Raw genomic sequence first — 27910 nt, 5'->3', positions numbered from 1 at the left:
ACCCCCCCAAACACGCGCACACAACGCACACACTGCGCAGTGAGAATTGGAATTCGCTGCTCTGAAATATATTAATTGAAGTTGCCAGCCACTTCACCTCAAATGCTATTAACAAATTAGAGTACATCTCTGCGTTGTTGACTTAAACAATGTATATAATTTCAGAAAAATATTAGGTTGCAGGATTGTGCAAAGTTTTTTTCGCGACTTTATATTCGACCGTTCCAAGACAATACTACAGAAAACGGTCGGAGTTCCGACGTTTTCTCCAGGCAGGAATAGGCACATTTGGAGTAAACTAAAATGCCTCGAGATTTGCTGGTTTACTGAAACGGATAAACAACGAAATGCTGTTGTATTCGAACTGAAAGTCTTAGTTATACAACTTGTTGGAAGGTAGAAAGAGAGACCGCACCATACTCCGCAGTCAACGTCCATTACGCGTGGCTTCGCCGCGCCACTCTATTTGAACTCGGAAAAATTCCGATGTTTTTTCGGGAGTTGTGACTTGAAGGCATCAAAGGAGTCGGACATTTAATTCCTATCCTACCTCCTCGAGGGTAGTTGTACAAGGATCAGAAACGCAGGTGAGACACCAATGCAATCCAATAAATAGCAAGACTGTAGTCACAATGTTGCATGTAGCTTGCATTTTGTGGTTTGTAAACATTGGTTCATTATTTTTCAGAATCATTGCTATTTTGATAAAAACAATGCTACGTTTAAATTAAGTAGGTGTAGGGTATCTAGTCAAGCATGTTCATATAGATTTGAAATGCATAGCCTATATAAGAAAAATTGCCTATGGAATTTAGGAGCCCCTGCATGTGGTAGCCTATTGAATAATTATGCAACTGCAATAACAAAGGGTTTGTTTCGAATGAGTTGGATATCCGTGGGTTTCCTCTTGATTTATCAGTTAAACGAATGAACCCTTCATGAACTACAATGCTTCAAATGACTTAACCATTAATCCATATATCCTATGGCATGCACCCTTTATAGCCTTATAATGTCTTATAAAGGGCTTATGAAGGCGCCATTAATAATGTATAAGATATACACAAAGGTGATCACATTTACAAACCAGAGGGGAGAGTCCAGCTGGTAATCCTTGACCCATGTCTCTCTCTGAGGAACACAGCACAAGCAGTCAGTCACAGGTCACTGCTAATGTGGGGACATTGTGTCCGATAGACGTGGCTGTAAATGTGTCGGTGTACGGTAAATGACGCTTGTGTCACGTCTGATGAGACCTGGCTGATGCATGCGATTTCTGTTGACTCACCGCGCTTGACCGGTGACTCACGCGCGGAACCAACTGTCACCGGCTGATGAATAGAATAGAATTGAATTAGTTCTATTGCCACATGATCCGTGGCATTGAAAAAGTTATTGGACCGGTTTCCTGGACAGAGATTAAAGCTAGTCCTCGACTAAAAAGCACTTTAAACCGAGATTCTCCATCGAGCTTTGTTAGGCCAGGACTAGGCATAACCTGGAAACCGGACCATTATGTTCAGAAGACTACTTTGGATGTTCATATCTGCACATATGGGGTAATATAGCCACACACACACACAATAATGATAATCATGTCATGGTGTGAGAGTTCAGTTTAAAGTCTATTTGCATAATGCATACATTGGAAATGTTACTCACCGGGGTAACAGTGAGAGACGCTGAATGTCTGTGTAAGAACTCCTGACTAACTTGTGAACTGAGCGAATTTGTAATTGCTGTTCTATGTCAGATGCCTCATTCAGGGAGGAGCAAGAGAAAGAGAGACAGATAGGTGAAGAGTAGAGAGAGAGAGAGATATAATAAAATATACAGTGAGAGAAAAAAGTATTTGATCCCCTGCTGATTATGTACGTTTGTCCACTAACAAAGAAATGATCAGTCTATAATTTTAATGGTAGGTTTATTTGAACAGTGAGAGACAGAATAACAACAAAAAAATCCAGAAAAACGCATGTCAAGAATGTTATAAAATGATTTACATTTTAATGAGGGAAATAAGTATTTGACCCCTCTGCAAAACATGACTTAGTACTTGGTGGCAAAACCCTTGTTGGCAATCACAGAGGTCAGACGTTTCTTGTAGTTGGCCACCAGGTTTGCACACATCTCAGGAGGGATTTTGTCCCACTCCTCTTTGCAGATCTTCTCCAAGTCATTAAGGTTTCGAGGCTGATGTTTGGCAACTCGAACCTTCAGCTCCCTCCACAGATTTTCTATGGGATTAAGGTCTGGAGACTGGCTAGGCCACTCCAGGACCATAATGTGCTTCTTCTTGAGCCACTCCTTTGTTGCCTTGGCCGTGTGTTTTGGGTCATTGTCATGCTGGAATACCCATCCACGACCCATTTTCAATGCCCTGGCTGAGGGAAGGAGGTTCTCACCCAAGATTTGACGGTACATGGCCCTGTCCATCGTCCCTTTGATACGGTGAAGTTGTCCTGTCCCCTTAGCAGAAAAACACCCCCAAAGCCAAATGTTTCCACCTCCATGTTTAACAGTGGGGATGGTGTTCTTAGGGTCATAGGCAGCATTCCTCCTCCTCCTAACACGGTGAGTTGAGTTGATGCCAAAGAGCTCCATTTTGGTCTCATCTGACCACAACACTTTCACCAGTTGGCCTCTGAATCATTCAGATGTTCATTGGCAAACTTCAGACAGGCATGTATATGTGCTTTCTTGAGCAGGGGGAACTTGCGGGCGCTGCAGGATTTCAGTCCTTCACGGTGTAGTGTGTTACCAATTGTTTTCTTGGTGATTATGGTCCCAGCTGCCTTGAGATCATTGACAAGATCCTCCAGTGTAGTTCTGGGCTAATTCCTCACCGTTCTCATGATCATTGCAACTCCACGAGGTGAGATCTTTCATGGAGCCCCAGGCCAAGGGAGATTGACAGTTATTTTGTGTTTCTTCCATTTGCGAATAATTCCACCAAATGTTGTCACCTTCTCACCAAGCTGCTTGGCGATGGTCTTGTAGCCCATTCCAGCCTTGTGTAGGTCTACAATCTTGTCCCTGACATCCTTGGAGAGCTCTTTGGTCTTGGCCATGGTGGAGAGTTTGGAATCTGATTGATTGATTGCTTCTGTGGACAGGTGTCTTTTATACAGGTAACAAACTGAGATTAGGAGCACTCCCTTTAATTTGACCAAGTTTATCATAAGACGTGAACAGAATGCATGAGTGATTCGTATTTATTGCAACTTTCTGAAGAGGCAACGAGAATCCCCGTCTATATACAGTCCCTTCGGGAAATACCCCTTGACTTTTTCAAGTTATGTTACAGCCTTATTCTATAATTGTTTAAATTCAATTTTTCCTCATCAATACAAATAATGACAAAACTAAAACGTTTTTTTATTTTTTATTTTTGCAAAAAACAGAAATACCTTATTTACACAAGCATTCAGACCTTTTGCTATGAGACGCGAAATTGAGCTCAGGTGCATCCTGTTTCCATTGATCATCCTTGAGATGTTTCTGCAACTTGATTGGAGTCCACCTGTGGTAAATTCAATTGATTCGACATGATTTGGAAAGGCACACACCTGTCTATATAAGGTCCCACAGTTGACAGTGCATGTCAAAGCAAAAACCAAGCCATGAGGTCGAAGGAATTGTCCGTAGCTCCGAGACAGGATTGTGTCGAGGCACAGATCTGGGGAAGTGTAACAAAACATTTCTGCAGCATTGAAGGCTCCCCAAAACAGTGGCCTCCATTATTCTTAAATGGAAGATGTTTGGAACCACCAAGACTCTTCCTAGAGCTGGTCGCCCGGCCAAACTGAGCAATCAGGGGAGAAGTGCCTTGGTCAGCGAGGTGACCAAGAACCCGATGGTCACTCTGACAGAGCTCGAGAGTTCCTCTGTGGAGATGGGAGAATCTTCCAGAAGGACAACCATCACTGCAGCACTCCACCAATCAGGCCTTTACGGTAGAGTGGCCAGACGGAAGCCACTCCACAGTAAAAGGCACATGACATCCCGCTTGAAGTTTGCTAAAGGGTACCTAAAGACTCTCAGACCATGAGAAACAAGATTCACTGCTCTGATAAAACCAAGATTGAACTCTTTGGCCTGAATGCCAAGCATCATGTCTGGAGGAAACCTTGCACCATCCCTATGGTGAAGCATGGTGGCAGCATCATACTGTGGTGATGTTTTTCAGCGGCAGGGACTGGGAAACTATTCATGATCGAGGGAAAGATGAACAGAGAAATGTACACAGATCCTTGATGAAAACCTGCTCCAGAGCGCTCAGGACCTCAGACTGGGGCGAACGTACACCTTCCAACACAACGACCCTAATCACACAGCCAAGACAACGCAGGAGTGGCTTCGGGACAAGTCTCTGAATGTCCTTGAGTGGCCCAGCCAGAGCCCAGACTTGAACATCTCTGGAAAGTCCTGAAAATAGCTGTGCAGTGATGCTCCCCATCCAACCTGACAGAGCTTGAGAGTATCTGCAGAAAAGAATGGGAGAAACTCCCCAAATATAGGTGTGCCAAGCTTGTAGCACCATACCCAAGTAGACTCGAGGCTGTAATCGCTGCCGAAGGTGCTTCAGCAAAGTACTGAGTAAAGGGACTGAATACTTATGTAAACGTAATATTTCAGCTTTAAATTTGTTATACATTTGCACAGATTTCTAAAAACCTGTTTTTGCTTTAATATTATGGGGTATTGTGTGTAGATTGGTGGGGGAAAACATTGATTTTAGAATAATGCTGAAACGTAACAAAATGTGGAAGAAGTCAAGGTTTCTGAATACTTTCCAAATGCACTGTAGGCTACATTAAGCTACGAAATAAACTTTCCAGTGACACTGACTCACCCAATGATGAAAATGATTCATAGGCCACTCACCAGTAATGCCCGATGCGCTCGTGCCAATATCTCAAGTGCTGTTTGCTCAGAATCGCTGAAAGTTGTTGAGAAAAAAAATAGTTTGCTTCCACAGACAGATTAGTCCACTCTTTTCAGCATTAGGCATTTGCTTTCCAAATGGTAGGCCTACGTTTTTCTCACAGTTGTTTTTATACATTTGTGAAAGGCAAACTGATAGCTGCGAACAACCATAGATATATGATCCATAGATGAGCAGTTCCCATTCAAGTCAGGACTGGCAGCCATTGTTAGTGTACTAATGAGTTTAACAGTTAGAGTGCCAGGGTTAGAGGTTCCAAAATCCTTCTATGGAATATATATTTGGCTCACGTGCTGCCCAAATTGTAGCCTTCCCAGCTGAAAGTGCTTGTGATAAAACTAAACCCACAGCTATTTTGTAGAAGCTGTTTAAAAAAATAATATTTAACCTTTATTTAACTAGCAAAAAGCCTCCTGCGGAGACGGGGTCCTGGGATTAAAAATAAAAAGCAAATGCAATATAAATATAGGACAAAACACATCACAACAAGAGAGACAACACTAAATTAAGAGAGACCTAAAATAACAACATAGCATGGCAGCAACACATGACAACACAGCATGGGAGCAACACAACATAACAATAACATGGTAGTAACACAACATGGTAGCAGCACAAAACATGGTACAAACATTATTGGGCACAGACAACAGCGCAAAGGGCAAGAAGGTAGAGACAACAATACATCACACAAAGTAGCCGCAACTGTCAGTAAGAGTGTCGATGATTTAAAAAAATATATATTTTATTTTTTATTTCACCTTTATTTAACCCGGGTAGGCCAGTTGAGGAACACGTTCTCATTTACAACTGCGACCTGGCCAAGATAAAGCAAGGCAGTGCGACAAAAACAACAACACAGAGTTACAAACGTACAGTCAATAACACAATAGAAAAATCTATATACAGTGTGCAAATGTAGTAAGATTAGGGAGGTAAGACAATAAATAGGCCATAGTGGTGAAATAATTACAATTTAGCATTAACGTTGGAGTCATAGATGTGCAGATGATGATGTGCAAGGAGAAATACTGGGGTGTAAAAGAGCAAAAACATAACAATATGGGGATGAGGTAGTTGGGTGGGCTATTTACAGATGGGCTGTGTAGTAATTGGCAGCAGAGAACTGGAAGGAAAGGCGGCCAAAGTAAGTGTTGGCTTTGGGGATGACCAGTGAAATATACCTGCTGGAGCGCATGTTGCTATGGTGACCAGTGAGCTATGATAAGGTCCTTTACCTAGCAAAGACTTATAGATGACCTGGAGCCACTGGGTATGGCGACGGATACGTAGCGAGGGCCAGCCAATGAGAGCATACAGGTCGCAGTGGTGGGTAGTATATGGGGCTTTAGTTACAAAACGGATGGCACTGTGATAGACTACATCCAATTTGCTGAGTAGAGTGTTGGAGACTATTTTGTAAATGACATCGCCGAAGTCAAGGATCGGTAGGGTAATCAGTTTTACGGGGGTATGCTTGGCAGCATGAGTGAAGGAGGCTTTGTTGCGAAATAGGAAGCCGATTCTAGATTTAATTTTGGATTGGAGATGCTTGATGTGAGTCTGGAAGGAGAGTTTACAGTCTAACCAGACACCTAGGTATTTGTGGTTGTCCACATATTCTAAGTCAGAAAGGTCCAGAGTAGTGATGCTAGTCGGGCGGGTGGGTGCGGGCAGCGATCGGTTGAAGAGCATGCATTTAGTTTTACTTGCATTTAAGTGCAGTTGGAGACCACGGAAGGAGTGTTGTATGGCTTTAAAGCTCGTTTGGAGGTTTGTTAACAGTGTCCAAAGAAGGGCCAGATGTATCCAGAATAGTGTCGTCTGCGTAGAGGTGGATCAGAGAATCACCAGCAGCAAGACTGACATCATTGATGTATACAGAGAAAAGTGTCGGCCAAAGAATTGAACTCTGTGGCACCCCCAATAGAGACTGCCAGAGGTCTGGACAACAGGCCCTCCGATTTGACACACTGAACTCTATCTGAGAAGTAGTTGGTGAACTAGGCGAGGCAGTCATTTGAGAAACCAAGGCTATTGAGTATGCCAATAAGAATGCGGTGATTGACAGAGTCGAAGACCTTGGCCAGGTCGATGAAGATGGCTGCACAGTACTGTCTTTTATCAATGGCGGTTATGATATCGTTTAGGACCTTGAGCATGGCTGAGTTGCACCCATGACCAGTTCGGAAACCAGATTGCATAGCGGAGAAGGTACGGTGGGATTCAAAATGGTCGGTGATCTGTTTGTTAACTTGGCTTTTGAAGACTTTAGAAAGGCAGGGCAGGATGGATATAGGTCTGTAACAGTTTGGGTCTAGAGTAAGTGAAGCTCAAAGGTAAGTGATTTCTGGATAGACTTTCAATGGAAAAACAGCCTTTCAAAATAATAGTACTTCCTGGATGGATTTTCCTCTGGTTTTTGCCTGCCATATCAGTTCTGTTATAGTCACAGACATTATGTTAACAGTTTTGGAAACTTTAGAGTGTTTTCTATCCACATCTACCAATTATATGCATATCTTAGCTTCTGGGCCTGAGTAGCAGGCAGTTTACTTTGGGCACGCTTTTCATCCAAAATTCCGAATCCTGCCCCCTACCCTAGTGAAGTTAAGATGGTTAGGAAAGCACTTTAAATGAACAACCAGGCATCCTCTACTGACGGGTCAAGGTCAATATCCTTCCAGGATACCCAGGCCAGGAGTCTTTGAGTCTTTGAATGAAGAGATTGAGATAAAACTGTCCAGTTTGAGTGTTTGTTGCAGTTCGTTCCAGTTGCTAGCTGCAGCGAACTGAAAAGAGGGGTGACCCAGGGTTGTGTGTGCTTTGGGGACCTTTAACAGAATGTGACTAGCAGAATGGGTGTTGTATGTAGAGAATGAGGGCTGCAGTAGATATCTCAGGGGGGAGTGAGGCCTAAGAGGGTTTTATAAATAAGCATCAACCAGTGGGTCTTGCAACGGGTATACAGAGATGACCAGTTTACAGAGGAGTACAGAGTGCAGTGATGTGTCCTATAAGGAGCATTGGTGGGAAATCTGATGGCCGAATGGTAAAGAACATCTAGCCGCTCGAGAGCACTGTTACCTCCAGATCTATAAATTTTGTCTCCGTAATCTAGCATGGGTAGGATGGTCATCTGAATCAGGGTTAGTTTGGCAGCTGGGGTGAAAGAGGAGCGGTTATGATAGAGGAAACCAAGTCTAGGTTTAACTTTAGCCTGCAGATTTGATATGTGCTGAGAGAAGGACAGTGCACCATCTAGCCATACTCCCAAGTACTTGTATGAGGTGACTACCTCAAGCTCTAAACCCTCAGAGGTAGTAATAACAACTGTGGGAAGAGGGGCATTCTTCTTACCAAACCACATGACCTTTGTTTTGGAGGTGTTCAGAACAAGGTTAAGGGTAGAGAAAGCTTGCTGAGTATAAGACTGTATCATCTGCATATAAATGGATGAGAGAGCTTCATACTGCCTGAGCTATGTTGTTGATGTAAATTGAGAAGAGCGTGGGGCATATGATTGAGCCTTGGGGTACTCCCTTGGTGACAGGCAGTGGCTGAGACTGCAGATTTTCTGTAGCTAAATTATACTCTCTGGTGTAGTATTTTGAATAATTTTATTTATGTCTGTTCAGCAAGGAGCAATATCATTTTCGGCAAAATATTTTTTTTGTGCTGGATTTTTGCTAAAATATTTATAAGGGGGTGTTGCAGCACCCCTACTTCCCACTGCTATGCTACCACCACATGTGCGCTACAAAAACACCACTGAACAACTGCCTCTTGCTAGGTGCATTGGAATTAAAGAGTAACTACACACAAAACATCTACATAAAGTGGCCTCTTGATGTGGTTTAAGCATTGTTGTGGACTTAAAACATCAAATTAAGTTGTTTTTCTATAATAATAAAAAAGTGTGATTTTGAGAGCGAAAACCTGAAGAAAAAAACATGGAAACAAAATCTGGAAAAACTAAACGGAGAAAACGGAATTTGGGGAAAATAAAACAGATTTGATAATGGTAGCACATCCTGAGTCATTGTAACGGTCGTCGAATATACTGGACCAAGGTGCAGCGGGTTGAGTGCTAATTTTAACTTTATTTAGAACACTTAATTAAGAAAACGATCGAACAAACAGTATGCAGGCTAACACACAGCAGTGCAACAACAACTTCCCACAAAGGGACAGGTGAAAACAGGCTACCTAAGTATGACTCTCAATCAGCAACAACGATGTACAGCTGTTCCTGATTGAGAGCCATACCAGGCCAACAAAGAAATACACAACATAGACAGAGCATAGAAATACGAAATATAGAACATAACCCAAAACCCCCGGAATACTCTAACCAAACACCCCTCTACATAAATACATATACTAACAAACCCCGAACCACATAAAACAAATACCCCCCTGCCACGTCCTGACCAAACTACAATAACAAATAACCCCTTTACTGGTCAGAACGTGACAGTCATGGCTCCCCTTTACACATACACACTGTCATCTGTTTTCCAGTCTGCTGGTGGCGTGGGCCTCTACCGAGAAATGGTGTGTTACTATGACATAGTTACTATGACAGCGTTACTTTGACCAGGGGGAACAGGCCGGATCTGAGGTAAAATCTGGTGTGTAGGTGAGGGCTTCCGGAATGGAAAATCTGGAGGTCACATCTGCTAGAAAGAGAGGGAGAATAAACATATATTCTTATGAGAACTAGAATGTATCTAACAAAAGGGATGAGAGGGGAAAGAGAGTGGGGGGGGGGTTAGGGGTGAGGAGGAGATGAAGAACAGATGAGGGAAAGAGGGGGTGTATGGGGGAGGAAGCGGGAAGGAAGATAGAGTGAGAGTGTGTGTGGGGAAGGCATGGGAGATAGATGGGAGCGGGGAGATGTTTCCAATAGGTAGAGGCCCTCTCCTCGATAGAGATCTGGTGTGACGCTCTATTCCTGGCCTAGCGACTATACACCACCCTGGGTGTGTGTGTAGCTACTCTCAGACCATCCATTTAGAATCATATCAAACCTCCGGAGTCATTGTAACAGTCCATCGCTAAGCTATACACAGTGCCAACATGTAGAGCGTTTAGTTCAGCAGCATCTGCAGAATAATTATCCCTGCTCTTAAAGTTATTTTTACTTGTGAAGATCATAATTTATGGTAGTTGTCTTCCCTACTCTAGTTGAAAGCAAGTCCCTTCGTATAAGAGTGTCTGTTAAATTGCTGAAATGTTCCTTTAGAATTTAAAGAAGCCACACAGCGTGGCTAGAGCAGGGAGAAATCACTCTTATTTCTGTTCTAATTGTGTCTGTGGTGATTTTGTGGTGGTGGTGTGATAACTACCACAGTGAGGTTTACAGAGCTGGGCGTGTTAGCTGTTAACTAGCTTTTAGCTTCTATGGCAGGGCTGATCAACCCTCCTGCTGAAGAACTATGGCGGGGATTTGCATGTTTTTACTCCTACCATGCTCTGGAGTAGTGCTGGAGCAAAAGCCTGCATACTCAGAATGCTCTATATCTCTCTCTTACTCCCTCACTCTGTCTCTGCTTGGATGTCTCTGTGCTGTGCTCTGCTGTCAGCTAGCCAGCAGTATGATGGAGACTCTACACCATAAAACTCATAAATCTGCAAACAGACTCATTCGTTTAAGAGAGTCTTTAATGTTTGTGTGGAGTTGAGTTACGGGCGGCATTAATGAAGGGCATTAATGATGTCTTCATAAACCTCCCGCTCTACTCTTCACCGTTACATACCTCCCTCTCTGGGTCACCATCCTGTCTCTCACACACACACACACACACACACTGGCTGCCAGCTCCGAAGGACAGATCTCATTATGGAATCGGACCCTCGGTAATGTCCACACACACCTTTCCTCACTGCCAGCTGCAGCGATGTCCAGGTCTTGTGTTACGTCAGGTCGTTCTGCCATAAGCACGGAGATGATGTATTACAGAGTATTTTTACAGCTCTCCTTTTTGTTAGTCTCTCACAGTGTGTGTTTGTGGGTTGGAAAGGTTTCATCACACCTAAACACAAGATCCATCTTCTCAATGAGACTTTAACACTGTGACACTGACAGGCAGGAGGTGTTTTGGATAGGGGTTATGCTGCGTTCACGTGCAAGTCGGGAACTAGGAAACTGATATTTCGGACTTGCTGATTGGTTGAACGCGGCACGTGTATAACTTGAACCAGTTAGCTAGTCGGACATTTAAGAGTTTCCAAGTTCCGACTAGCACATGTACAGCGACAAAGGGGTTAAGGCCAGGACACTGTACACAGTCGGAGCCGACAGAGTGTTGCAGTGTCATTTTATGTCACAAAATGGGCAGCTCCTTGTTGTGCTCACAAACCTACTACGAACAAGTGAGCCCATGAAATTTGGACCGCAACATATACAATTGATGGGCAGTATTGAGAAAGCTTTGCAGGCGAAGTCCCGCCCCTGTGTCTACTTCACATGCTTTCTGGTATTTATAAACACGGAAGCAATGGACATGCTGCTACTGCTATTCTACTTGCATGTTTGCTTTGATTTTGACATTCCTTATGCAAAATTAAATCTCTGTCCAATTTTGAGGAGCGTCTGTCCGAGGAGGTGAGACGATACGAGCACCTCTGTCAAATGATTTGCTGCGATTGTGTATGGACCATAATGCAAAGTCAGCTGCTGGTGGGAGTACAACGTTTTAAAAAAAAATTCCTTTATTTAACCAGGCATGTCAGTTAAGAACAAATTCTTATTTACAATGACGGCCTACACCGTCCAAACCCGGACGATGCTGGGCTAATTGTGCGCCGCCCTATGGGACTACCAATCACAGCCAGGTGTGATACAGCCTGGATTCGAACCAGGGACTGTAGTGACACCTCTTGCACTGAGATGCAGTGCCTTAAAATGCTGCGCCACTCGGGAGCATCGACATGGAGACAGATTCGGGACCGGTATGTTCGCAGTCTGATAAAGGAGAAAGAGACCAGGAGTTGGGACTGCGCCGATTGCCTGGAATCGAAACAGGGTCTGTAGTGATGCATCTAGCACTGAGATGCAGTGCCTTAGACCGCAGCGCCACTCGTGAGCCCCAACATGAAGGCCATCAAATATGTACTGTAACAACTGTGTAGACTATACTTTGGACATAGACCCCCATCCTCCTACTGGGATGCCAAAGCACTTTTATGTGAGGCATATCATTACAACTTCTATTTACATTTGTGTAATTCTCACATCATAATATTCCAAGTCACATCCATTTACAGTATCTTACCTGGACATGGTCACATGTTGACTTTCAGAGGAAGCGCCTCGTCTCCCACGAAGACATATGGGCTCTGTGTTTGGGTCCCCAGGCAAGCACTCTGGCCTTGGTAGCAGCAGCTGGCCTGCAATGAGTTGGGACCCAAACTTGCGTCGTGAGGAAATTCCCGCATCTCCCTCCCGACCAAATGCGCCCACGTCTACCATGGTTGTGAAATCTGCCAGCCCACATCCGAAAGTATTGAAATTGTCTTTCCTCGCCAATGCTTCGCATAGGTCGGACAAGAGACGTATTCTCCTTCCCCACCTAGTAGTGTTCTGTGGACGAATTTGCCACCGTTTGTTTTTATTTCTCACGAGATGTAAGAGCACTTCAAGCTCTACCAATTTGGAGGCAGACATGTTTGCTTCTGCTTCTGTAGCTAATTTACTCTGTGAAGTAGAGTTGAAAGAATAGAACACCAGAAATGTAGCTAGCTAGCTAGTATTTGTAACAGGCCTGTAACTGGATCCTGAATTTCAAATGAAGTTGCTAGCTAGAGTCAAAAAGAGTGCCTCGGCCCCTCTTGCTTGGTAAGCTACTCTGGCACCACCTAGTGGATATACACTGGGTGGAATGCAAGGAAAAGTGTCTGCTGCCCCCAAAAATCGACTCCACCTATGAACATGCACGTAAACAGTGTAGCAGCCTTTAGAGGGAGGTGTAACTCAATCCTCATTCACATTACCCATAAGCACTCCGTTATGTGGCTCCGGATGTCATGCATTTCAATGTGGATGTCCACAACAGAGTGGAAACGCAATGCCCCCTTGCGGTTAAAGGCTCCATTATGAGACGGACGCCACATACTTTGAAATGTTTCAAATTTGCGTCGTCCTCAGTCCAGCCAGAGTCCGTCAAGAACAGGAAGTTACCAAACCACAGAAGATGAAAATATTGATGGCTTTATGGGTTAACTAGCAACTTGTAAACAATTACCCATTCCTATAAGTGAGTACTATTTTAATAGTAGTGTTAAATAATACACATTGGCTGTTGAGACAATTATATTATATGACTGTTCCCTCCCATTTAAGTTTATTGTGCTGGTAAAGACATTTGTTTTTGATTATTCAGATTAACTTTATTATCCCACCAGTGTAATGAACACGAGGGGAGACAGAGAGCTGGTTTCAAGCGCAGGGAGCAACAGGTGTTTATTGTAGAGGACCACAGGAGGAGGCAGGTAGCTGGGTCCAGGGGCAGGCAGAAGGTCATACACAGGGGGTCCAAAAGGGCAACAGTACAGGCAGGGAAAAGGCTAGTAATGTAGTCTGGGAGGACAGGCAATAGGTAGATAACAGGAAATCCAATAGGCTAAAGTACAGGCAGAAGGCGTCGTTAGTTTTTGTCTGCCTCACTATCATACACAGGAGTAAACCACGGGGACAACCAGAAAGAAAGAAGTGTGTCACAAAACAAACAATACTTCACAGTGATGGGGTGCAAAGAACTGAACTAAATAGTGTGTGATAATGACATACAGGTGTGTGAACAGGTGATTAGAATTCAGGTGATTGGGATCTGGAGAGTGAGCTGCGTTCAAGGGATCTATGTGTTTGAGAGTGTGAGCTGGAAAGTGAGCTGCGTTCAGGGGATCTATGTGTTTGAGAGTGTGAGCTGGAAAGTGGGCTGGAAAGTGAGCTGCCTTCAGGGGATCTACGTGTTTGAGAGTGTGAGTTGGAAGCAGACGTTACAAGCAGAGGGAAATTCATTTTTTCATGTGCTTAAAAAGATGGTACATAAAACATGAAAACACAGAATCTACACAATAGAATTCATTCAAGGTGCTATAACAACACATTTAAAGTGAAAGTGCAATATGCTGTATACCCAACAGACTATCTATTAAACAGCCTAATGACTGTTGGAATAAAAGAGTCCCCATATCTATCTGTTTTGATTTTCTTTTCAAGAAGTCTCTTTCCCCTTATCCGGCTGCTGCTGTGACTGAATTTTGAGTGAAGGGGATGAGTACTGTCTGGAGGCTGATTCTTGATCTATACCAATTATCCTTCCCACCGTCTTAATCAAGCGCTGAAGCGTGACTTGGTCTTGCACTCGCATGTTTCCAAACACGCATATCAGACCAAAGGACAACACACTCTGCAGGACAGATTTATAGAACATTTGTAAGATATGGCGGTCAACATTAAAATGGTTCAGTTTGCGTAAAAAGAAAAACATTCCCTGTTGCATTTTCTTTATCTTTGCAAAGGCACGGTCATTGAATTTCAGTTTATTGTCTATTTCGAATCCCAGGTATTTATATGTGGTCACTCTATCGACTGATTCCCCATCGATCTTCGTAGGAGGTAGTGGAGTTTTGTTCCTTCTCAAATCAATTTCCGTCTCTTTGGTTTTCTTAACGTTTATTTCAAGAAAGTTATATGCACACCACTGGACGAATTTGTCTGTTTCTCTGTCTAAACCTTGAAGATAGGCTTGGTCTGGGTGGAGGAAACCCACAACAGCGGTGTCATCTGCATATTGAAAAAAAATTGTGGGCTGAGTCAGAGGCTTGACAATCGTTTGTGTACAGTTTTTACAGTATCGGTGAAAGTACGCAACATTGAGGGGCTCCCGTATTCACCGTTCTAGATGTAGAGATGGCAGAGTTGAACTTCACTTGTTGGGTACGGTTCACAAGGAAACTATTAATCCACTTGATCAGTAGAGAGTTGACACCCAAATTCACCAGTTTATCCACCAGTAGGTGGGGTTGGATGGTGTAAAACGCGCTACTGAAGTCAATGAATACAATTTTCACTAGGCTATTTGCCTTTTCTAAATGTTCGTAAATATTGTTCAGCATGACCAGTAACTCATCATCAACACCCCTGGAGGCACGATAGGCAAATTGGTTTGGATCTAATTGGGATGAGAGACCAGAAAGAATTTGTTTTTGAATAATTTTTTCAAAGCATTTCATGTCAAGCTTGACTTGCTATAAAGTTAGAGAAACAAGTTGAGAAAAAAGTATAAAAAAAATATATAATAAAAAGGTCATATTTTGAATAAAAAGGTAATATTTTGCAATCTCCCAAAATAAATTGGCCCTCTGACGAGAGACACTAAACTTGTGCATTCAGTAGCGCCGCAAGACTCTGTGAAGAGGATGTATGGGGTAACTGTGATATAACACCGTTTTTGTTCTGTGATGTTCGATGGGCATTTAAGGTGTGACAGGTGATCTGACAGGAGACGCGTCAAAAGTGTGTGTCTGTGTGTGTGGTAGGTGCGCCTCTCTCACCCCCTCTCGGGGACAGGTGCTAAAGTGTGAGGGCTGAGGAGTGTGGGAAGCGGAGATCCCATCTCAGACCTGTGAAAAGAGACACTGGAGCATGGGTCTCCACCAATGTCCTCCCGACAGCATGGGCTGACAGGGCAGTGGTGGCGAGACCTTTTCTCACCTTTTTTTTAACATAACCACTATTGTCCCTCTCGACCCTCTCTTTTTTTTCCTCTTACAGTTCCCCACCTGAAGAGTTGATGGTTGTAGGTTGATCCATTGGAGCGCCCTCTACAGCCAGCCCTGTACCAGTTGCCCTTGCCATTCCAGTACTGTACCAGTTAAGCTATACCAGTGCCATTATGTTGTTGTCTCGCTGGTCTCTGCTGCTACTCTGGTCTCTACTGGTTCTACTGGTCCAGTCCCCCCTAACCCAGTCCAGACCAGCTGCTTCCCTCAGTGACACTGACAGTGACACAGGTAAGAGACATGGACCACATAAAAGATCTTAAATTCTCTCCTCTTTCTATATTTCTTTCTTTCTTTCTTTCTTTCTTTCTTTCTTTCTTTCTTGCTTGCCCTCTCTCTCGGCAGGGCTGCGTCTGATTAGCCTTCTGTGTGTGCGTGCGTGCGCTTCCGTTTTGCTCGCTTGTGTGCGTTTTAACGTGAGCTTTCTCTTCCTCTTTCTTATTTGATCTCTTTCATGCCAGGCTGAGGGTTCTGGGTTCAGGCTGCTTCCGTGATGGTTCAATCCCACTGACTCTGTTCCGCTGTCTGGAACTGTTCAGTTAGCAGTGGGTCTTTATTCTGAGACAGAGGACAGCACACACTCTTCAATTTGGGGGAGTGGAGGCTCTTTATTGGTCTAGAAAGGACCTCAATCGTCAAGGTTTGTCCATTTAGTTGAAAAACTGAGGATGTTTACAGGGATTTTTCATGGCGCAACCACGGTTTAGCGTCTCCACCGCTGGCTATGGTTTACATATCCTGTCCACGCACACACAGTTGGTTGGATGTGGAACAGAAAGGCTGTGTTTGGTAGAAAAGGATTAATGCTGTCTGAAAGGAGGTGTTTTTTTCCCTTCTATTGGCGAGTCCTGTAACCACGGCCATCCTATCCAGCCCTAACACCATGGTGTGTGTGTGTGTGTGTGCGTGCGAATGTGTGTGTGTGTGTTTGTGTGCATGTGCGAGTGAGTGTGTTTTGGATACAGAGATAATGTGTGTTTGATACTGTTGTTTTGGAACACATCAACTCTTGTTTTTCTCACAGTCAAAAAGACCAAAATGTATCTTCTGCTGCAAACAATTTTTCCATATACAAAGGCTGCTTCCAATTTTCCATCTCTGTCTCGCTGCTTCTTTCAAACAAAGTTGTTTTGGTCTTTGGATTTCAACCACCTCCCCCTGCTCTGCTCTTGTTTAGTGGATTCTGTTCTTCTTTTCAGTTATTTCATCTTTGTTTGTATCTCTTCTCTCTCTCCAACTCTTTCTCTCTGTCTATCTTTGACAACCTTTCATTAGGAATATTCCCCCTGCCATGAGCAGACAGTATTCAGGACTTCCCATAATGCAGTTTCTGTAAACCTCTCCCTGTAGATTACAGACCTGCTGTAGTGAGGTTGGGAGCTGGGATTCCGGGATGGTCTATGTCACTCTGTGGTGGTGATGATTATGGACCTAATCTCTCTAGATTACAGTAGATATGATGATGAGGTGTGCCTTCTCTGGTCGCAGTCCTGCTGAGATGTGGGGAGGGAAGGGATCTGCGGCAGAAAATGCCCTTAGTTAGTAATATAGTAGTTCTATATTGTATAGTAATCAATATATACATTCTGCTGAGAGATGGAAAGGGATGTGTGGTAGAAAATGCCCCTGCTTATAGTAATCACTGATCTGACGTGGCTGGATCTGTGAATGCTGTGGACTGGAACCCTATCGGACTGTGTCTAATGGTAGAAGGAAAAGGGCTTTTTTTTCTCATTTAACGTATTCAAACAGGACCCATTATTAAAGCTCTGGAGCCCTCCTTCCTCAACTCACCCTCACACCCATCCTTACCCTTTTGTTTGCAGCCATTTGTCAGGATGAAGGTGCTGATGATGAGTGTGTTTGTTTATCTCTGAGCTTGGGGTTAGGGAGCTACGTGGGAACTCTGAAGGAGCGGTGGTGTGTGCGCTGTGGCGATAGTCGAGGCACCTTTAAAAGGGGTGAAAGGTTAATCTTTATGCCGTTTCCATTCCCACTCAGCAGACCCCCACAGAGTAACCTTGTCTCAGCCCTTCCTGTTTGCGTGCACACACACACACACACACACACACACACACACACACACACACACAGTCTTGTACAGCTAACCTTGTGGGGACACACAATTCAGTCCCATTCAAAATCCTATTTTCCCAAAACTTAACCCGTACTCTTACCCTACCCTTAACCCTAAATGTATTATTTATGTATTATTATTTTGCCATCACTAGCACATTCGAGCCCGCTGCCTATATACAGAGACTTGAAATCAATGGCCACTTTAATAAATGTAACACTAGTCACTTTAATAATGTTAACATATTTTGCATTATTCATCTCATATGTATTTTTTTAATTATTTAATTTAATTTTTCCTTTATTTAACTAGGCAAGTCAGTTAAGAACAAATTCTTATTTTCAATGACGGCCTAGGAACAGTGAGTTAACTGCCCTGTATATACTGTATTCTGTTCTATTCTACTGTATCTTAGTCCATGTCTCTCAGACATTGCTCATCCATATTTATATATTCTTAATTCCATTCCTTTACTTAGATTTGTGTATATTGGGTATATGTTGTGAAATTGTTAGTTATTACTTGTTAGATATTACTGCACTGCTGGAGCTAGAAACACAAGCATTTCACTACACCTGCAATAACATCTGCTAAACACGTGTGACCAATAAAATTAGATTTTGATTTGAGACCTTACCCTAGCTCCAAACCCTAAAACTAACCCTAGCTCCTAACCCTAAAATTAACCCTAGCTCCTAACCCTATGTAACGCCCTGGCCATAGAGAGGGGTTTTTGTTCTTTATTTTGGTTAGGCCAGGGTGTTACATTGGGTGGGCGTTCTATGTTCTGTTTCTATGTTTTTGTATTTCTTTGTTTTGGGCCGTGTGTGGCTCCCAATCAGGCACAGCTGAAGTTCGTTGTTGTTGATTGGGAGTCACACATAAGTGCATGTTTTTCCGTTGGGGTTTTGTGGGTAATTGTTTCTGTCATTGTGTTTCACCTGACAGGACTGTTTGGCTGTCAGTTTCTTATTTTGTAGTTGTATAGTGTTCCGTTTAATAATTCAATATGATGAACACTAACTCCGCTGCATTTTGGTCCACTCTCTCGCACGACAGCTGTTACAGAATTACCCACCAAACAAGGACCAAGCAGCGGAGGAAGGAGCAGCACCAGGAGAGCAGCATGATGGACTCATGGACGTGGGAACAAATACTGGACGGAGAGGGACCATGGACTCAGGCTGGGAAGTATCGCCTCCTGCAGTGGGAGATCGAAGCGGCGAGAGCGGAGAGGCGATGGTATGAGGAGAGAGAGCGCAACAGGCACGAGAGGCAGCCCCAAGATTTTTTTGGGGGGGGGGGGCACACGGGACAGTCGGCGGTGCCGAGGTCAGAACCAGAGCCAGTCGGATTGACGTTGGAGGTGAGCGAAGGGTGCGAAGCAGAGACAGTGAAGAAGTTGATGGGGAGATTGGAGGAGAGAGAGATGAGAGACCTGCTGGTTTGGTGCATAAGGCACGGCATTCGCCCTACGGAGCGTGTCAGTGAATTGATGTCACCTGAGTCAGTTCTCCATGCTCGTCCTGAGGTGCGTGCTGGCCGTCTGTTGAAGACTGTGCCTGCGCCCAGAAACAGGCCTCCTGCATGTCTTCCCAGCCCTGCACGTCCTGTGCCTATGCCCAGAAACAGGCCTCCTGCATGTCTTCCCAGCCCTGCACGTCCTGTGCCTACGCCCAGAACCAGGCCTCCTGCATGTCTTCCCATCCTGGTCAAGCCCGTACCTCCTCCTCGGACCAGTCCTCCAGTGGGTTTCCCCATCTTGGTTAAGCCTGTGCCTCCTCCTCGGACCAGGCCTCCAGTGGGTCTCCCCATCCTGGTCTTTTCTGTGCCTGCTCCACGGACCAGGCCTCCAGTGGGTCTCCCCATCCTGGTTAAGCCTGTGCCTCCTCCTCGGACCAGGCCTCCAGTGGGTCTCCCCATCCTGGTCTCTCCTGTGCCGCTTCCAAGGACCAGGCCTCCAGTGGGTCTCCCCATCCTGGTCCGTCCGGTGCCACCTCCCAGGACTAGGCCTCCAGAGCGGCCCGCCTGTTCGGAGCTGCCAGAGCGGCCCGCCTGTTCGGAGCTGCCAGAGCGGCCCGCCTGTTCGGAGCTGCCAGAGCGGCCCGCCTGTTCGGAGCTGCCAGAGCGGCCCGCCTGTAGGGAGCTGCCAGAGCGGCCCGCCTGTCCGGAGCTGCCAGAGCGGCCCGCCTGTCCGGAGCTGCCAGAGCGGCCCGCCTGTCCGGAACTGCCAGAGCGGCCCGCCTGTCCGGAGCTGCCAGAGCGGCCCGCCTGTCCGGAGCTGCCAGAGCGGCCCGCCTGTCCGGAGCTGCCAGAGCGGCCCGCCTGTCCGGAGCTGCCAGAGCGGCCCGCCTGTCCGGAGCTGCCAGGGCGGCCCGCCTGTCCGGATCTGCCAGAGTGGCCCGCCTGTCCGGAGCTGCCAGAGTGGCCCGCCTGTCCGGCGCAGCCAGGGTCGTCCGCCAGCCGGGCGCAGCCATCGCCGCCCGCCAGCCGGGCGCAGCCAGGGTCGTCCACCAGCCGGGCGCAACAAGGGTCGCCAGCCGGGCGAAGTCAGGGTCGCCCACCAGACCTTTGGCGCGGCCAGGTGCGCCACCTAAGAGGGCGACGCCAAGGGTGGGGCAGAGGCCACGTCCCGCACCTGAGCCGCCGCCGTAAGAAGGCCCACCCAGACCCTCCCCTTCAGTGTCAGGTTTTGCGGCTGGAGTCCGCACCTTGGGGGGGGGGTACTGTAACGCCCTGGCCATAGAGAGGGGTTTTTTGTTCTTTATTTTGGTTAGGCCAGGGTGTTACATTGGGTGGGCGTTCTATGTTCTGTTTCTATGTTTTTGTATTTCTTTGTTTTGGGCCGTGTGTGGCTCCCAATCAGGCACAGCTGAAGTTCGTTGTTGTTGATTGGGAGTCACACATAAGTGCATGTTTTTCCGTTGGGGTTTTGTGGGTAATTGTTTCTGTCATTGTGTTTCACCTGACAGGACTGTTTGGCTGTAAGTTTCTTATTTTGTAGTTGTATAGTGTTCCGTTTAATAATTAAATATGATGAACACTAACTCCGCTGCGTTTTGGTCCACTCTCTCGCACGACAGCTGTTACACCAAACCCTTAATGTAATACTAACACTAATTCTAAGCTTAACCCTAAACTTCCTAGAAATAGCATTTGACCTTGTCGTGACCAACAAAATGTCCCCAGTTGGTCAATTTTTTTTCTTCTCGTTATTAGTTAGTTAAACACGTCCACACACACACACACACACACACACACACACACTGGTTTCTAACTCTAGTTTACATACTCGTTTGAGAACTACAGCAATACTGAAAGTGTTCCCCTCTCTCCATAGCTGACATGCTTACATCGTCGGAGGATGAAGATGATGATGAAGAGTCTTCCTCAGAGGAAAATAAACTGTACAACAACCAGAAGCTCCAACGTAAGCCCCTTCCTCTCACCTCTTTCCCCCACACCTTACCTTCACTCCCCTTCGCTCCCTCTAACCTTATTAGTATGAAAAAGTAGGAGCCAAACCAATTTACAAAAAGATTGATATTGAATACAAAGTTATAAATATAAATACCTCTCTCTCTCTCTAGCGATGGCTCCTCAGTGGGTGACTCCAGACAAGATGGAAAAGAGGCTCCATGCCGTTCCTGCCAGTAAGACTGTTAAATTCCGTTGCCAGGCGACTGGTAATCCCACTCCAACTTTGCGGTGGTACAGGAATGGAAAAGAGTTTAGGAGAGACCAGCGGATTGGAGGCTTCAAGGTATGTATGTTTGTACAGCCCTCTGCTGCATAGTGTGTTGTCTGTATAGTGCATCATCAGTAAAGTCAGCAGGTAAATAGCATACCTTAAAAGTAAAGATTAGATTACAGTGCCAAGGGGTAGAATGTATAAAAATAACAGCAGAGGTCCAAGCACTGAACCTTGGGGAATACCAAATGTCACTTATTTCTACTTTACCAAATTTCAATCACAAACACCACAACAAATGTGGGTTTTTTTTCTTGGTTATTCTTATGTTTTCACTCCCTGACTTTCTCTCTCGCCCCCTCCCTCTTTCAGCTCAGAGACCACATGTGGACTATAATAATGGAGTCAGTGGTTCCGTCTGATAAAGGCAACTACACATGTCTGGTGGAGAACAAGCATGGCAGCCTCACACACACCTACCAGCTGGACGTAGTGGGTCAGTATGTGTGTGTGTTTACTTCTGATATGCGTACATAGAGAGATGTGTATCTATATGTGTGTGTTTGCGTCACTCACGTTGCATGTGTGCTTGTGTGTTCTAGAACGTTCCCCTCACAGGCCCATCCTCCAGGCAGGCCTGCCAGCTAATCGTACGGCAGTGGTAGGTAGTGACGTGGAGTTTGTCTGTAGAGTGTTCAGCGACCCTCAGCCCCACATCCAGTGGCTCAAACGCATCACCATTAACGGCAGCAGAGTGGGGACAGACGGACTGCCCTACGTACGTGTACTGAAGGTACAGACACATACACACACACACACATATCTACGTACGAATTCTAAAGGTTTACCCACACTGTACACACGAGGGCTACCCCACATAAACATCTCTCTATCGCCCTCAGACTGCAGGGTTTAACACCACAGACAGGGAGATGGAGGTGTTTACTCTGAGGAACGTGTCTGTGGAGGATGAGGGAGAGTACACCTGTCTGGCAGGAAACTCTATAGGAATGTCTCACCACTCTGCCTGGCTCAGCGTGATCAAAGGTACGCACACATAAATACACTCGCTTATTCTTAACCTTTGCGGCCCATTGTGCTTTACAAATGTGCACTCAAAATGGAAGAGAACAAGCAAACAAAAAATGACAATAAAATAAAAACATTGACTTCCTCCTCTGCAGACGTGCCTCCCTCCCCCGTAACGTCTCAGGCCTACCTGCAGATTTTCATCTACTGTGTCGCCTTCTTCATCATCATGCTCCTAATCGCCATAGCGACCGCCTGCCGATTACGCTGCTCCCCGAAGAAGAGCGACTTCAGTAGCCAGCTGGCTGTTCATAAACTGGCGAAGAGCATTCCCCTACGCAGACAGGTAGCACACACACATATACACACATACCCATGAACCACGATCGTAGGATGCGTAACATTTGCCTGAGAACTAATCCCTGGGTTTAGTTCAGTTTACCATATCCTCTCTCACTGCCTCCCCCTCTCTTTCTCTAGGTGTCAGTAGACTCCTCCTCCTCTCTGCAGTCTGGGGTGTGTCTGGTCAGACCCTACCGCCTCTCCAGCGGAGCCACGCCCAACCTGGCCGGCGTGTCGGAATATGAGCTGCCTGCGGACCCGCTCTGGGAGCTGTCACGAGACAGGTACTAGAAGGATTATATCCCTGCATGGAGAATACACAACCTATAATTTAGGGAATACATAATATACCCTGCATATACCCTGCATATGGCATACATAATCTGCACTAGGTGCTTATAATTTAACCAAGGGGATTCATAACCTCCATGAACAGGACATTCATTTTATTTCTTTTTTTTATTTCACCTTTATTTAACCAGGTTGAGAACAAGTTCTCATTTACAACTGCGACCTGGCCAAGATAAAGCAAAGCAGTGCGACACAAACAGCAACACAGTTACACATGGAATAAACAAGCGTACAGTCAATAACACAATAGAAAAGTCTATATACAGTGTGTGCAAAGAAGGCAAGATTAGGGAGGTACAGCAATAAATAGGCCGTAGTGGCGAAGTAATTACAATTTAGCAATTAAACACTGGAGTGATAGATGTGCAGAAGATGAATGTGCAAGTAGAGATACTGGGGTGCAAATGAGCTAAAAATAACTATATGCCTTGCGTGTCTGTGTTCTAGGCTGTCACTGGGGAAGCCACTGGGTGAAGGTTGTTTTGGTCAGGTGGTGCTAGCAGAGGCTGCAGGTCTGGACAGAGAAAAACCCTCCCGTCTCACCATGGTCGCAGTGAAGATGCTTAAAGGTTTGTGCTGACTACTTCTTGAAATATATTCCTCAAATTTGAGGAGTAAATTAGAATAAAACGTAGATTTTGGTATCATCATTTCGAACCTTGAAAACGGTGTGCGTATTGGTTGATATTGATGTGATGTCACGTCCTATTTCCTGTGTAGCGGACGCCACAGAGAAGGACCTGAGTGATCTGATCTCTGAGATGGAGATGATGAAGATGATCGGGAAACACAAGAATATCATCAACCTGCTAGGAGCCTGCACACAGGATGGTAAGACTGGCGCTGTGTGTGTGCGTTTGTGCGTGCGTATGAGCAGAATGGCAAACCATAAGTACAAAGAGGCACAGTACGAAAGGATAAAGATAACAGCAGGGGTCCAAGCACTGAACCTTGGCGAACACCCAAATGTTACATTACAACTGGGGTTTGGCCGTATCCAGATATTCATATCGTCATACCGTCCTTCTCTCATCTCTGGATTTATGGTATTACCGTCTGTACAGGAGGGGGCGCTAAAAAAAGCAAAAAAAATGCCATTGGGCATCCATTACCAGAATGCTAACAAACATAGCACAAACTAATAGCGAATTTCAATAGAGGCTGTTATCTAAATATGCTAACGAGCGCAAACAAAATAAACGAATTGCAAAGACATGCAATCCAGCTTATACAGCTATACAAGTATAGGTAGTAGCTACTGAATGTAATTTCTGTTGCGTTTGGACATTTACAAGCGAATGTGAACTAGAGACATTGTGAAAATGAACAAAGTTTTGACGCATGCTTGTCTGAAGGAAGAACAGTACTGGCTCTGAAGCAGTATGTGTACACGCTGTGTCTGTGTGGAGTTTGGAGTTGCTACGGTAACGGGCCTACCTGCTCTGCTCGGACGAGAACGGAGAGGAGAAAAAATAAACGCAAAGAAATCAAGATGGCATCAGTGCCAGCTTTACAGATAACTCATCCAAAGCACTTTGACATCTCAAACACAGAAAGTGTCTCTTTATTAACTCAGCCACTTACTTAGCTAACTAGCAAGTTAAACCAAATACACAGCTGGACCCACCAGCTCCTGTATTCTCCCGTTGTGCTATTTACAAACAAACACGTGACTGGCTCAACTGTTCTGGGGAACTACAGTAAGCTTCATAATGTAAAACAATGTGACAGGTGAAATGAAGAACACAATCTCCTAAATTATTGCACGAGTTGACTGCAGGTATTTAAAAGTATCTCCAAATATTCAAATATAATCGTGGCTTTTTCAGAATACCTCTGTATCGGCATACTGCCCAAGCCTAATTATAACCCTCTTCTCTCTCCAGGCCCTCTCCACGTGGTGGTAGAGTATGCATCTCAGGGCAACCTGAGAGAGTACCTGCGGTGTCGGAGGCCTGTGGGTCTGGAGTACTGGTCTGGGCCTACCCAGGCCCCCTTGGACACGCTGGAGGTCAAGGAGCTGGTGTCTGCTGCCTACCAGGTGGCCAGGGGCATGGCTTACCTCGCCTCACAGAAGGTCAGAGAAGAGACCCGTGTTATTGTCTCTCTGTCTGTCTGTCTGTCTGTCTGTCTCTCTCTCTTCGTCTGCATCTATTCTGTTCTCTTACTCTACTTCTCCCTTTCTCCTAGAAGTGTGGACATTTGTCCCTCTCGATCAATTAATCAATCAATTGTTTGTTTTGTAGTGTATCCACAGAGACTTGGCAGCCAGGAATGTGTTGGTGACAGAGGACAATGTGATGAAAATCGCAGACTTTGGGCTGGCCAGGGACATCCACCACATAGACTACTACAAGAAGACCACCAACGTGAGTGACTTGGTCAAAATGGAGCGGGTTTGACTTAAACACAGACAAACGGACATATAGGTGGTTTAACCCCTTGTTTTCCTCCTAGGGTCGTCTGCCAGTGAAATGGATGGCACCGGAGGCTCTGTTCGACCGCATCTACACACACCAGAGTGACGTGTAAGTCTCGCCCTCCTAACCTTTCATAGACGTTACGTTCTGTTGTGCCGTGGCTTTGCGTTGATCCATCATGTTATGTACCTGTAGGTTTCTTTTCAAGCCCATCAATAACTGTCCCTGATAAAGTGGTAGTTTCCTGTATTGAATTCTGTGTGTGTGTGTGTGTGTGTTGTAGGTGGTCGTTTGGTGTGTTGCTGTGGGAGATCTTCACTCTAGGAGGCTCTCCCTACCCTGGTGTCCCCGTGGAGGAGCTGTTCAAACTGTTGAAGGAGGGACATCGTATGGACAGACCAGCCGCCTGCACAGAGGAGCTGTGAGTACACGCCGAAACACACACACATACAGTACAATGTCCTCGCAAGTATAGTGATACAAGTATAATAAATGTCCTTGCACGTATAATAATGCACTGTCTGTTCCGACCCTGTGGTGTTTGTTCTCAGGTACATGATGATGAGAGACTGCTGGCATGCTGTTCAGTCTCACAGACCAACCTTCAAACAACTGGTAGAGGATTTGGACCGCATGCTCTCACTCATGGCCAACCAGGTAAACACACACACACACACACACACACACACACACACACACACACACACACACACACACACACACACACACACACACACACACAGTATCATTTTCGTATAATTTCAATTGTTCCCCTGAACATGTCCTCTCTCTCTCTCTCCCTCCCTCTGTCTCTGCTCTCGCTCTAGGAGTATTTGGATCTGTCCATCCCTGCGGTCCAGTATTCTCCAGTGGGTCCAGACACCAGCAGCTCCTCTGACTCTGTCTTCTCCAGGGAGCCGACCCACGGAGCAGAGTACTCTTCCCGGACCCCTTCCCGGACCTCCACCCTGCTCTACAACCAGCACACCCCCCCTAGGACCCCTTCCCGGACCTCTACCCTGGCCTACGACCACCATATTCCCTCCCGGACCCCCCCCCCGAACATCCATCCTGACCTACACCATACCTACCCGGCACACCACCACCCGGGGACACAGCCAACGTTGATCTACAACCCTTGCCGCACACCTTAACCTATCCACCTCCCTTTTAGTCAGTCTCTACCATGATCTCTGCCCCCCTCCTACCCCCAGCCCCTCCTTCCCCCAACCCCCTGGCTTCTACCCCCAGCCCCTCCTTGGTGACTGGGAGGCCTACCAGAGGGGAGGACACTACCTGAGTGCTTTAACCCCTCGTTCTCCAGTCCGCCCCGGAGCGGTTTCATTTGACCTGCTTAGCATTTCTGGGGAGAGGCTCATTAACAAAGATTAAGACAATGGCAAAGATAGACAGACAGAGGGTTCTATAACAGAGTCATAAGACATGAAATAGACTTTTCACAAAGACTGGGCTCTTCTGTCCTCCTCCCTAGGAGTATACTGAACTATTAATATAGGGATACTCACACAGGAGCAAGAGGCGGAGAAGGAGGCTGCTAAACATTATTTTCATCGCCATATTACGCAACAAACTGCTGCTTCATGAGTAAACCATACAGGCTATAAAAAGGAAATCATACCAAGGAAAAACAAATAATTCAGTTATATTTTATTTAACCTTTATTTAACTAGGCAGGTCAGTTGAGAACAAATTCTTATTTCCATTGACGGCCTACCAAAAGGCCTCCTGCGGGGTCGGGGGCTTTTTATATAAATATATTATGAATTGTGTCATCTGAAAATATTTTTCCAGTGTTATTTTTTTAGACGGTTGCTTGTTTTTATCCCTGTCAATGGAAGTACACCTACGAGTGGCGTGGATATGATGCTATGTGTTCGATTCAGAGGAAAGAAGTAGGTAAGATGTGTTTTAATAAGCTAATATCATACCAGCAGTGTTAGTCAGGGCTTGCCTACAGTTACAGTATCACTCTCTAGTCTAGGCTGTATGGACACCAGTGTTACATTAAGGTAATGATGATGTTGTTGATAATGTTAATGATAATGTAAATGGTTTTAAAACAGTGGCAAATGCACTTATCGCCAATGGAAGTCTACCTTCCTTTACAGAGAATGCCTTTATTTAAAGGACTGCTAATAAAGACAACAGTATTACAAAACTTCACTGAAGTCTTTTTGAATGAGAGAGAAAATGGAGGGAGAGAGAGCACATGCTGAAGTGATCAGTCAGCCAAATGTTGC

General features: G+C 45.4%; 1 protein-coding gene across 2 annotated transcripts; it reads left to right on the top strand.

Moving 5' to 3' along the window:
• The first annotated feature begins 38 nt into the window (after window positions 1–38).
• fgfr1b (fibroblast growth factor receptor 1b) lies at window positions 39–27828 on the top strand. Of its 2 annotated transcripts, XM_029768997.1 has the most exons (17): window positions 39–587; window positions 15732–15970; window positions 21157–21246; window positions 21407–21579; window positions 21880–22003; window positions 22110–22300; window positions 22410–22554; window positions 22692–22882; window positions 23017–23162; window positions 23677–23798; window positions 23950–24060; window positions 25116–25306; window positions 25476–25598; window positions 25687–25757; window positions 25933–26070; window positions 26201–26306; window positions 26477–27828. In XM_029768997.1, the coding sequence occupies exons 2-17, from the start codon at window positions 15853–15855 to the stop codon at window positions 26801–26803; spliced, it is 2367 nt and encodes a 788-aa protein (XP_029624857.1). In that variant the 5' UTR covers window positions 39–587; window positions 15732–15852; the 3' UTR covers window positions 26804–27828. The 2 variants fall into 2 exon arrangements, with proteins under 2 accessions (XP_029624857.1, XP_029624858.1); XM_029768998.1 differs by lacking the exons at window positions 39–587; window positions 15732–15970 and adding an exon at window positions 16195–16379.
• Window positions 27829–27910: the final 82 nt, after the last annotated feature.

The sequence above is a fragment of the Salmo trutta genome, chromosome 12, assembly GCF_901001165.1.
Source record: "Salmo trutta chromosome 12, fSalTru1.1, whole genome shotgun sequence".
Classification (NCBI taxonomy): domain Eukaryota; kingdom Metazoa; phylum Chordata; class Actinopteri; order Salmoniformes; family Salmonidae; genus Salmo; species Salmo trutta.
Note: the sequence above shows the minus strand (reverse complement) of the source record. Positions and strands in the feature narration are given on the sequence as shown.

What these genes read in the sequence shown, in the direction of transcription:
- fgfr1b (XM_029768997.1), top strand. Translation starts at nt 15,853, where the DNA reads ATGTTGTTGTCTCGCTGGTCTCTGCTGCTACTCTGGTCTCTACTGGTT. An exon ending in AGCGGATTGGAGGCTTCAAG is followed by an intron (nt 21,580 to 21,879) that starts GTATGTATGTTT and finishes TCCCTCTTTCAG; the next exon opens with CTCAGAGACCACATGTGGAC. An exon ending in GCCGCCTGCACAGAGGAGCT is followed by an intron (nt 26,071 to 26,200) that starts GTGAGTACACGC and finishes GTTTGTTCTCAG; the next exon opens with GTACATGATGATGAGAGACT.